This window comes from Nelusetta ayraudi, unplaced genomic scaffold, assembly GCF_046127955.1.
Source record: "Nelusetta ayraudi isolate G7.1 ecotype Tasmania unplaced genomic scaffold, CSIRO-AGI_Nayr_v1 ptg000021l, whole genome shotgun sequence".
In the NCBI taxonomy this organism is placed as follows: domain Eukaryota; kingdom Metazoa; phylum Chordata; class Actinopteri; order Tetraodontiformes; family Monacanthidae; genus Nelusetta; species Nelusetta ayraudi.
Window position 1 is genome coordinate 4,082,239 of NW_027466071.1, and position 11,165 is coordinate 4,093,403.

The 11,165-nt window shown below is 46.1% G+C and overlaps 1 protein-coding gene across 1 annotated transcript; it reads right to left on the reverse strand.

The window, feature by feature from the left end:
- Positions 1–226: 226 nt before the first annotated feature.
- On the reverse strand, positions 227–9,712 carry g2e3 (G2/M-phase specific E3 ubiquitin protein ligase). The gene is made up of 17 exons (XM_076027731.1): positions 9,562–9,712; positions 9,092–9,147; positions 8,162–8,259; positions 7,735–7,836; positions 7,528–7,652; positions 7,103–7,271; positions 5,566–5,672; positions 5,334–5,450; positions 4,904–5,028; positions 4,575–4,668; positions 3,829–4,011; positions 3,595–3,749; positions 3,122–3,306; positions 2,870–3,042; positions 2,534–2,573; positions 2,277–2,448; positions 227–1,451 (listed from the first exon to the last, which is right to left on the reverse strand). The coding sequence occupies exons 2-17, from the start codon at positions 9,144–9,146 to the stop codon at positions 1,159–1,161; spliced, it is 2,193 nt and encodes a 730-aa protein (XP_075883846.1). The 5' UTR covers position 9,147; positions 9,562–9,712; the 3' UTR covers positions 227–1,158.
- Positions 9,713–11,165: the final 1,453 nt, after the last annotated feature.

The window sequence follows — 11,165 nt, forward strand, 5'->3', positions numbered from 1 at the left end:
CGTTATATTTACCAAAAACAACAAAGTCGGAACTCAGTTTTGATTAGAACATAAAGATTTGATGAAAGATTATGATCTGATATCTTGTTATGGTGAAAAACAACCAGAACCTTCCGTTTGGATTTGGCCCAAAGGTCGTTTGATGTTACAACTTTTGTTGTATTTGCCGATTTAAAATGAAAGAATGAGCACAGCAGACAAAGGTACTGAAAACATTGAAGGCAAATCAGGTGTTTGGGTTCAGCATTTATGATCTATGATGATCTTCCACATGCAACACACTAGAAGGAAAACAATCAGATAAATAACCAGCAAAGCAAAGAAAATATAAACATTGGCACATTGGGTAACATGAAAAAAAATCTTGAAATAGCATTGAAAAGTGCGAAATACTCCTAAAATGCAAAATGACTGAATTTCAAGAGGTGATCTTTGATAAAAGTTTGAATAGCAGAATCACTCAAGCAAGAATTATTTTTCTCTCTATGAGATGAATCACGGATAAAGACGGGAGAAAGTGAGAAAACATTCTTTTCTCCAGAAGAAAAATGCAATAAAACCGAAGAACGAGACAAAAAAAAAAAAAAAATACACAGATGAGAAAGAACTGCGACTAAGAATCATTCTCTGTACAACAGCAACATAAATTCAAAGCAGCGTATAAAGATAAAGTGAAAAAAAAGAAACAAAGAGCACCGCTATGATGGACCGAAAAAAACAAAAACAAAAACTGAATTCCGTCAGAACTCTGGCTCGTCTACTAGTGTTCACCGAGCACCGGGCTGAAGTCCAGGGCACCGGTGGGGTGCATATTGTGGGGGACGAATCACCTCCTCCATCCTCAGACAATAGTGGGCACGACCCTTCCAACAACAGGAAGAGCAACAGCTGGCGGTCGACCTGTGGAGATGCTGAAGACGTCGACCCACCTGTCGTTGTGTGAGGGGAATGTAACAATACACCCGCTGTGTTTCAGAACATGTGACCACACGCTTCATCACAAACTACACAAAGATATAAAACATGTATAACAATGAACGGCAAGAAGAAGAAAAAAAAAAGCCCCCAAGCTCACAAGACAATTATTTAAAAAGGGCTTAAAGGAAAATATAAAAAAGATACAAACAACAACAACGACAACAACAAGAAAAATCTCCTCTATCCGTCTGTGGGGAGGAGGTGCACGTGGTGGCTGATGGCCTGCTCCATTGAGCTTTTGAATGCTGGGTAGGAGGAGGTGACAGGCAGGAGGAGGTGCTTGGAGCTGGGCTCCCTCTGGGGAAAGAGCCCCTCATCCACCGCCTCCACCTCCTGCTGCTCTCCTGTGGTGCAGGAGGCCACGGTGTGCAGGAAGGAGATGAAGGGCGCTGGCAGGAAGCCGGCGGCCGGCGGCCCCTGGGAACCGGTGGCGAAGCAGAGCAGGTCCTGCAGGGAGATGGAGCTCCGACCCACTGAGGAGCAGACGCATTCTTCAGTGAGGCAGTTTCACCGTTTAGATCAGGGGTGTCAAACATATGGCCCGTGGGCCGGATCGGGCCCGCAAAGTGTTTTTTTTCCGGTCCCCGAGATGATTTTGCAAAATGTAAAAACTGCAATTTTTCAATGAAAGAAAGTGCTGTTCTAAATGTGTCCACTTGGTGTCGCAATATCGTTTCTGCATCGCAAACAAACTCAATACTGGGGCTGAGCAAATCGCCACAAGTACATCCACTCACGCCTCCTATTGGCTGCCCTCAGTGCCTCAGAACGTCTCTGTCGAAACAGACAAAGCTGATGCAGAACAGTGTTGCCAACTTGAAGACTTTCTCCCCCAAAAAGTCGCTATTCTCCCCATGGCGACCTTTTTTTTTTTATTATCAAAAGCGACTTCCGACAACTCTAGCGACTTTCCCTGGTGTCATCACGTGCAAATCGTCAATTATGTAAATTAGACGGTGAGGTCATTTGGCGGCTTCTAGCGACTTTCAGGACAGCCAATCGTGACTTTCCTTACTGAGGAGTTGGCAGCACTGATGCAGAGTGCAGAGTGCTCAAAGAACACAAACAAAGTAAAAGAGAGAAAACAACTGGAAGTTGTTGTTATTTTTGTTATTATTCCCACACCATGATTTTAGCGGTCCGGGCCGCTGGGGAAGAGATTTTCCTCTCTGTGGCCCGTGAACCAAAATGAGTTTGACACCCCTGGTTGAGATGGTCAATAAAACAAGATGCAAATGGAAGGAGAGGACTGAAGTGGTGAGACGGTGTGAAGTGTTGTGATGGTGCGAGCTCACTACCTTCGCACTCTAGCAGGAAGTGCCTCCAGAAGGTGATGACGGGCAGCTCTCTGTCGGCCACGTGGTCCTGCTCTGAGAAGCTGATGGTGAAGAGGCGGCTGACCGCCTGGGCCGTGAGCTGAGCGGGCGGCTCGCAGAAGATGCTGAAAAAGGCCGACGGGAAGAGCTGCACCTGGAGTTGGACCAGAGGGAGTTTGAGCTGCGGCGACACCCCCACAATCACAAAGTGTTTGTGAAATAACGGCAACCTCGACTACCTGTTCAAAGACCCCCAACGTCTGCAGACCCTCCCGAAACCTGGAACATGAGCACGTGCAGCTTTTATTTTGACAGCATTGTCGAGCTCAAGCGTTTAAGTGCAGCTGAAGAGTCAGCAGCTGCGTTGCCATCACAGTTTTATCACAAAATAAAAGCGATATTTTAAAAAATTTCAACAAAGTACAGTTGTGATTTGCAGGCGTTTGATAAACCACCTGATGAGAGCATCAAAACCTTTGAGCCATATTTCGGAGGTTTTTCCAAGTGGAGGTTTTATTGCCTGGAGAGTTTTCCTACTGCCCTGGCCTGCAGGATGAAAGAAGCAGGATGTCTACCTCTGCAGTGGGAGCTGCATTCTGGTGATCAAACTGAAGTTGACCAGATCCTCCACCAGGGCCTCCTTGTCTTGCAGGCAGTCGATGACTCTGCTGCAGCCGGCCAGCTCCAGGTACTGCCCACTGGCCGCCGTCACTTCCTTCAGCTCGGACAGCGACTTCGCCTCCACGATCTGAGGGTTCGGGCCGTGGGTCAGTCGGGCGGTCGCCGCTGTGGCTCTGCTCGCCACCGACCAGCTGACCTGTGCTTACCTTGTCGACTTGATGGGTGAAGTGCGTGCCGGGGGTCATGTGCGTGACGCTGAGCGGCTGGTTGGCCGGGTAGTTGAAGAGGCACTGGTAGAGGGCGGGGGAGAAGAAGCCCAGCGGAGGACCGCCGTGGACCAGGGAGAGAGCCAGCAGGCAGCCCACGTCGAAGTACAGGTCCTCGTGCAGAGCTGCACACACAAGCACAGGACGTTAGAGTCAAGTGACTTCACCTCCTTCCTGCTGCTGCAGACACACAGAGAAGCTCAGATACAAAGCATCATAACAAGAAATAACAAAATACAAAAAGCATTAAATGAAAAACAAGCAGTGGATTGATTTGGAAAAACCTAAAATTGGGGGGGTAAAAGTGGGACAGCAAATATTAATCTTTTTTTAAAAAAAAAAACATTTCAGACATTTCCAGAGGAATTGAGAGGGAATAAATGTATTTTCTGCTGGATGGTTTGGGCTCGTACCCTTGGAGTTGAGAGAGAGGTTTTTGGATCCATTGGGACCCTCAAACACCAGCGACTCCTGGATCTGCTGCATCAGCTTCCTCAGGAAGTTCTGCCTGGCAGCGTCCTCATGCAGGAGGCTGCTGGGGTACAAGCTCCCCTGGCTGTCCTTGAACCTGCTCAGGAGCGAGAGGCAGCCGTCAGAGAGCGGAACGGGAGCAGGAGGACGAAGCTGCAGGCTGTCCTCTCCATTACCTGACAGTCAGAGTGTGTGTGGGGTCAAAGTCTGGCCTCCTGACCAGCTCCAATCCAGCAGCCAGAGCCTCCTCCCCCCCTGCCCCCACCCCCAGCTGCACCTGCACGCTGAGGGGAAGAAGCTGAGGGAGCAGATTCTGCAGGAGCTCCTGTGGCGACCTGGAGCCCAGAGGCAGCGAAGGCCTGAGGAGAAGAGAAGTCAAGGACCTCCCAGTCAGTGGAATCAGATGCACCACTGCGCTGCTGCACTGCTGCACTCGACTTGCAGAGGCAGCAGGCAACCACGTGATGAGTGTTGATGGGAAAACACACTGGGAGAAAAACTGATAATCCATATTGCAGCAATATCTACATGAGGATCCTCACTGGCTGCAGCAGAGCTGCAAGCACTCTTCCTGGACTACCAACCAAGAACTTGACGTACACAATAAACATGAATCAAAATGGCACTCAATCGTGAATAAAAAGCAAACAAAGATTATAAAGCAGATAAAAAACAAAACAAAGGAAAAACACAATCAATGTGTCCTTCATCTCAGTCACCTCAGTTAATCAGTGGACCTGACCAAGTCTGCACACATATGAAAAACAGGCCATGTGCTGTATACTGTATATGTATAAAGTGCACAAGATGAAAGGCAGATTACTCTTCATTGGTGAGCTTATTTATAGTACTGAGAGCCCCCCTCCGACCCCCCTCCCCTTACTCATGGTATACACATGGTATACACTGTACCATACTGTACCTCTTTGTAGTGACGCTGGTTTGAAGAGGGGACAGGTGGCGTTTGGAAAGAAGACTCCTCCTCTGAGTTACCTGAGGAGACGCAACCAGGGAGGCTGAGAGGAACACACACACACACACACACACACACACACACACACACACACACACACACACACACACACACACACACACACACACACACACACACACACACACACACACACACACACACACACACACACACACACACACACAGGTTAAATGGTGTTTGCTGCAAACCCACTCCATTGGCTCGTTCATTAGACTGAAGATGGATGGAAGATGATGGGAGGGTGAAACTGAACAGACCTCTGCCATCTGTGGACTTCTTGCAGTCGCTGCAGGCCCAGTCTCTGGTGTTGGACTTCAAGCCCGAGCATTTCCTGTGAGTCCCTTTGGAGCCACAAAGGCAGCAGCGAAGGATCCTAAACCAGCTGGGGGAAAAAAAACAACAAATATATACACAGTGCATATACAGTACACACTTGTATATGCACTAACTGTGGTTTTTATTGTGTCTTTTTATGGTAATCTTTTCTTCTCTCTCTTTTTTTTTTTTCTTTCTTTTGTCATTGCACTGAACTTTTTATTGTATTTCTTAGCTGTGACTCTGGGTGTGTGCCAGTGAGCAGTGAACTTCCCTTTGGGATGGATAGATAGATAGATAGATAGATAGATAGATAGATAGATAGATAGATAGATGTGTCAAAGGTGACATCGGTGACAGCGAGTATTGTACCCGGTCTTTGGAGCGTGCGAGCGTCCTTGGTTGCACAGGCAGGTGACGGCGTCGCAGTTTCTATAAACCTCCAGCAGCTCTGAGTAGGCGTTGGGCTCCAACTCCCATGAAGCATCTCTGCAGACACCATCATATGAGAGTGAGAGAGAGAGAGGAAAAGCTGTCAGTGCCTTTCAGCAGCAGCAGACAAACACGCTAGGAAGCTTCAGTCGCACGGTGGCTCTTGCTTTACCTCTCTGGGATGTAGATTCCCATCCGTAACATCTCCTCCTGGAAGTTCTCCTTGTTGTTGCACAGAGTGCATCTGAAGAAGAAGAGGCCGGCGCTGTGGGCCTGGCGCTGATGGACAAAAACACACAGATTTAAACTGCAGCACAATAAACACATCCAAACATCCGGTGAGAGAAACTATTCAACGTGTATAGAAGAAAGATTTGCTTTGCAGGTCTTTGGTTTGATTTCCGAAAAGTACAAGATAAACCTAAGAAGAGTAAACACTACAGGAGGTGTTGGTATCGCAGGTAGACGATACCACAACATTAAGGAAAAGTTCCAAAAACATAATTGCTTTTTTACGACACTGCTTGCACGTAGAAGAATATTATATTATTACATTGGAAATCTAAAAATCCTCCTAAGGTTTCTTTGTGGTTTAGTGACTTGACACAATTCAATCAATTGGAAAAAATAAAATACACTCTCTGAGGATCCAAGGAAAAATTATTCTCTGTCTGGGATGCGGTTTTGAAACATCTTCTGAAACTCAAGAATGCACCCACTGGACACCCATTTATGTTTATTATTGAATTCCATGTTAACCACATCTGTTTTAGTGCACAGCCTCTGTCTTGACGAGCTCAGGCAAATGTTTGCTTCCTCTATTTATATTTCTTTTTTTTGCCTTTCCTTCTTTTTTTCCTTTTCTTTTTTCATATTTATCTCATTTAATCATACATTCCTTCTCGATTGGTGTGCAACATGTTCTTGTGGGTGGGGGGGGGTGTCAAAATACAAACATAAGTATTGTAACACCTGTATACATACAGGTACTACCCAGAATATCCTGAAAAGGTTGTTGTATTTCTGCAATTCAACTTAAAAGGCGGGCGACACAGTGGCGCTGTGGTTAGCGCTGCTGCCTCACAGCAAGAAGGTTGTGGGTTCGATTCCGGGCCTGCGACCTTTCTGTGTGGAGTTTGCATGTTCTCCATGTGTCTGCGTGGGTTCTCTCCGGGTTCTCCGGCTTCCTCCCACACTCCAAAAACATGCATGTGAGGTCAATTGAACATTCTAAATTGTCCGTAGGTGTGCATGTGAGTGTGAATGGTTGTCTGTTTCTGCTGTCTTTTCCCTGCGATGAACTGGCGACTTGTCCAGGGTGTCCCCTGCCTTCGCCCTAAGACAGCTGGGAGAGGCTCCAGCAGACACCAAATCAATATATTTCAAGTTTTTATTTCGTTTGCATTTTGCTGATCAGGTCTTGCAGCTTAAAAAAAAACCCTCAAATTTTATAATAATTTTCTGAGTTTGTGGTTTTAATAAACTGAAAATCTGAATCAGCGAAGTTACAACAAGGAACTGCTTGAGATGTCAATTTGCGTGGAATGGGTCAATACAATGTGTTGCTTTCATCTTTTATGTTAAATTGCCAAAATAAAACAACTTTTACTTGATATTCTCATTTTTCGGGTACTACCTGTATATATATGTTCCATATTGTTGATGCTGAATAAAAAGAATGAAATAAATTAAATAAAAAAATACTACACCTGCACACATTCTCTGTGGAACCAGCTGGCGTGGCAGGATGGACACTTGAGGACGGAGTAGCAGAGGAGCGGCTCGATGGAATCCAGGCAGATGGAGCAGGACTGAGGCAGGCTGAGCTCTGAGCTCACACTCATGGACTGAGTGGGACTGTGATCACAACAGTACGACCTGGACACACGTACAGCAGGTCCATTAGTCTTTCTTCACAACCAAAATGAGGAATGGAAACCACTCTCTTATCACTGTTCTAGGCTTTGGCTCACTAATAGAACTTCACACACGACATCGTCTTCATCACAATCATAACTTGAGGAGAACTGGCGGGAGTAGAAGTGGTCCTTGGTCTGCGAGAACTCTGTGGTCTGTGTGTGTGTGTGTGTGTGCGTGTGCGTGTGCGTGCAGAGATGCAAGCATGAACACTTACGGGAAGAGCCCAGTGAACTGGCAGAGGAACCGCTCCCCCCTGCTGCACGCAAAGTGAATCTTCTTCCGACAACTTTTGACGCAGCAGCCGACGCAGGCTCCCTTCTTTTTGCAGTGCGAACAAACCTGGAACACGCAGCACACCGAGTCCGTTAATCAATTCAGAAGGCGTTGTTGCTTTTTCTTGTCACACTGCGGGCGTCCTCACCAGTCGAGACGAGCGCCGGACCTCCTGCTTGATGTCATCCACCAGAAACCCGAAGACGCCCTCGCTCTCCTCTCCTCGCTGGTAAATTCCACTGGATGTCAGCTGGAAAACAACATTGTGCAAGGAATAGCAGCTCTTATATAACTTATGTGGAACTTTTTGTTATCGTAAGAAGGAAAAAAAGATGCACTGCAAAAACTGGGAAGCCTCAGGTGGTGCGAAGGAGGCCACACTGGGTTGTCGTGGCTTTTGGAGGAGAAACAAAGATCTGATTTCCAGGTGTGGTTTTTTTTTTGGCCACACATTGAAACCTGGAGCAAGCAAAATGAATGCATAGGAGGAAAATATGGATTTCCTCACTCAGGGAAGTAAATGGACACAGACGATAAAATAAAATAGACAAATGACAACATTGGCGTTTTCTTACCAAACAGAAGTAGTGCACAGACATGCGGTGGTCTTTGATTGCAACCTTTTCTCCAAACATGGCCGGGTCGTCAGCACTGGACCGGCACAGAGCGCAGCCTGGACGCACACAGTTTTAATGTAAACCTGCAGCCTAACCATAGGATGTGCACAGGGGTTACGCCAAGTCAACTGTTCTGGTTTTGCCCTCTTGAAGAGGTTTCACCTCTCATCCAAGAGGCTTCTTCAGTTCTAAAAACAAAGGCTGGAGAGTCCCATGTATTTGAGTGCCAGGATGGAGATTCGCAGGCTGTTGGGCGTTCCTATTGGTCAGGGTCGAGTCCAGAAGGCTGCACTGTACTGTATGTGGCTGGTTGAAGGTCTCCCTCCCTCAGATGGAGATCAGGGCAGTCCTCCTCACTGCAGTGAACTGCATATACCACTTGGTGTTTTGGAGCAGCCTTTGTCTAACCAGGTGTGAAGTCAACCAGGCTGTGGTGCTCTCCTTAGTTTTTCTGAAAGGCCTCCGACATAAAGGAGAACAATGTTCTTCCTTTTGTTGCTGAGGTCTGGTGGCTGTTGGCTGCAGATCCTCCCTCCCTTCCCTTTAGTTCAGTTGGTTGATTTAACAGAGGTGAAACATCTTCATGCAAAACCAGCACAGTTGACTCAACTGAACCCTTCTGCACTAATAAGATGACCTCCTGGATGACTGAGAACCTTCACATACACATCATATTACGCGCTTTCCTCGTCTTAATATCCAGTTATTTGGATTCTTAGTTTAAGTTGTGCTGTATTTCTTAATTTGTGTCAAACATTAGGATAACAATATGATTGTTACACACTGCTGATCGCTTTTTATTAACGGTGTATTGAAAAGCAGGCTGGTCTGAATTTGTATATTCTGACCAGTATTAAAGTGAAAGGTGTGCACGGGCAGATGACTCACAGTCCTCCGGGATGCAGGGCTCTCCAACACATAACGTGCTCCTCCTTCTCTTCATTCTGTCAGGAGGCAAAACGCACGGCAGAATTATCTGCAAAAAAAACAAACATGCTCTGTTAAATATGGACCGCTCGGTTAATTATACAACAACAAATCGTCTTTCGAGGCAGTTTGTAAGATTTTGCTACAGACTAAATGAGAGGAACGAACCTAGAGAAAGGCCAATCAAAAGGCAGCATTTCTCTCTACCGCAATTCTATGCACGGAGGAATGTCTTGCAACACCCATATGTCATTTTTTTAAATTTATTTTACGTAATAGGTCATAGCTGTGTGAAACTGAAAGGTGTGAAAGTTACGTTAAATGTCAGCAGTTCATTGTGGACGTTGAGAGTCCCGCGTAGAACAACTCTCGCGTTAATCTTCGACGGAGTTTCATTTTGTGGGTGGAAAAAAAGCACTAAAGAAACTTACTTTACATTCAGGATCGATGTGTGTCAAATGACGACCATTTTCCTGAAGTCTAATTGATTGCTTTTGTTTGCATTTATGAGATACTGTCGAAGTTTAAATTTCCCTCTTTCAAAACAAAATGATGTCATTTCCGCTTCCGCTATTTGTCTTCTTCTTCTTCTTCTTCCCCGTCCAGGAACTCTGCCTCTGAGTTAGCGCCCCCGCCGCTAGTTTCAGTGGTCTTCATTTGAATCTTGCCATACGCCTGCAGTCTAGGAATTTCTGTTTAGGGAAAAAAAAAAAAAAAAAAAAAAACAATAATAATAATAATAATAATAATAATAATAATAATAATAATAATAATAATAATAATAATAATAATAAAATAAAACGTGTGGTTGAAAATTGTGTTGATGCATTTTTAGATCAATGTCAATGACTGCGTTTGTAAAATAATTTCAACCGTGACATACAAATGTGTTGAAGACCGATCATCTGGAGGGCGGGGGGGCAAAGCAACTGGAAATAAATAAATATAATAATAATAATATAATCACATATCTCACACGGTGAGCTCGACCACATCTCCAAAGACCCGGCGGTGAACTTGACTTATCAGTGAACAGACTCCTGAATGGAGAGGGGTCTGGCTGCAGCCCTCCACTGTCAGGACCCAACCTTCTTCTTCTACTACTTTTCTAATTTCTTTTTTTCTTTCTTTTCTTTTTTTTGTTTGTTTGTTTGTTGCTTTTTTCTTTCCCCCTCTTTTTTCCTCTTTCTTTCCTATTTCCTCTTTCTGTCTTGATCTTGTTTCCACATTTTCTCTCCAGTCCTCTAGTTGAGGTTCCACTCTCTTCTGTCCACCAGGTGGTGCCGTTGTCTCTAATTCCTATTGAACGAAGGAGGTAAAACTTCCCCCCCGTTTTCAAACCCTGCCAGCTTCTTCCACCTCCTTCTCCTTCACCTTCTCCTCCTCCTCCTCCTTTTCCTCCTCCAGAAGGTGAGTCATTCTTCACTTCCATTCTTCTCTTCTTTCACCAGCAGCCGCCACAGCTGCAGTTTTCAGAGTGACCAGCAGGGGGGGGGGCGCTCACTGCGGCATCAATATGATGAAGCTGATCGATCAGAGACCAGGAGGCGAGCTGAGCATTGTGGGTAATGTAGTTCAAACTGAGGTGAGCGTGAACTGGAAGGTCACGTGATCTGATGTTAAAGTGAGGGGGACCTCACCCACCTGTGCGTGTGTGTGTGTGCGTGTGTGTGTGTGTGGACAAGGTAAGACAGAGTTGAAGAGTTCAGGAGGAAAACAAGCAGCCAACACGACTTTAATAACAGGGTGACACACACACACACACACACACACACACACACGCACACCTGTTGTGTGTTTCTCCTGCTGCTGTGAATCTCATTTATCCACCACATTGAGACTGTCGGTTTGTGGGGCTAGTGTCAGTGGGCGGGGTTAGTGTTAGGCCCCGCCCACTTCATGGACCTTCTCGACACCCGCAGCACCAACTGAGCTCAGCAGCAGAACCAGGACCAGGTCCTGGAAACCTCCCTTCCTGTTTCCTATCTCTCCTGGAGTCTCTCAGTTGGGAAGAAGGGGGGGGGGCACAGGTCAG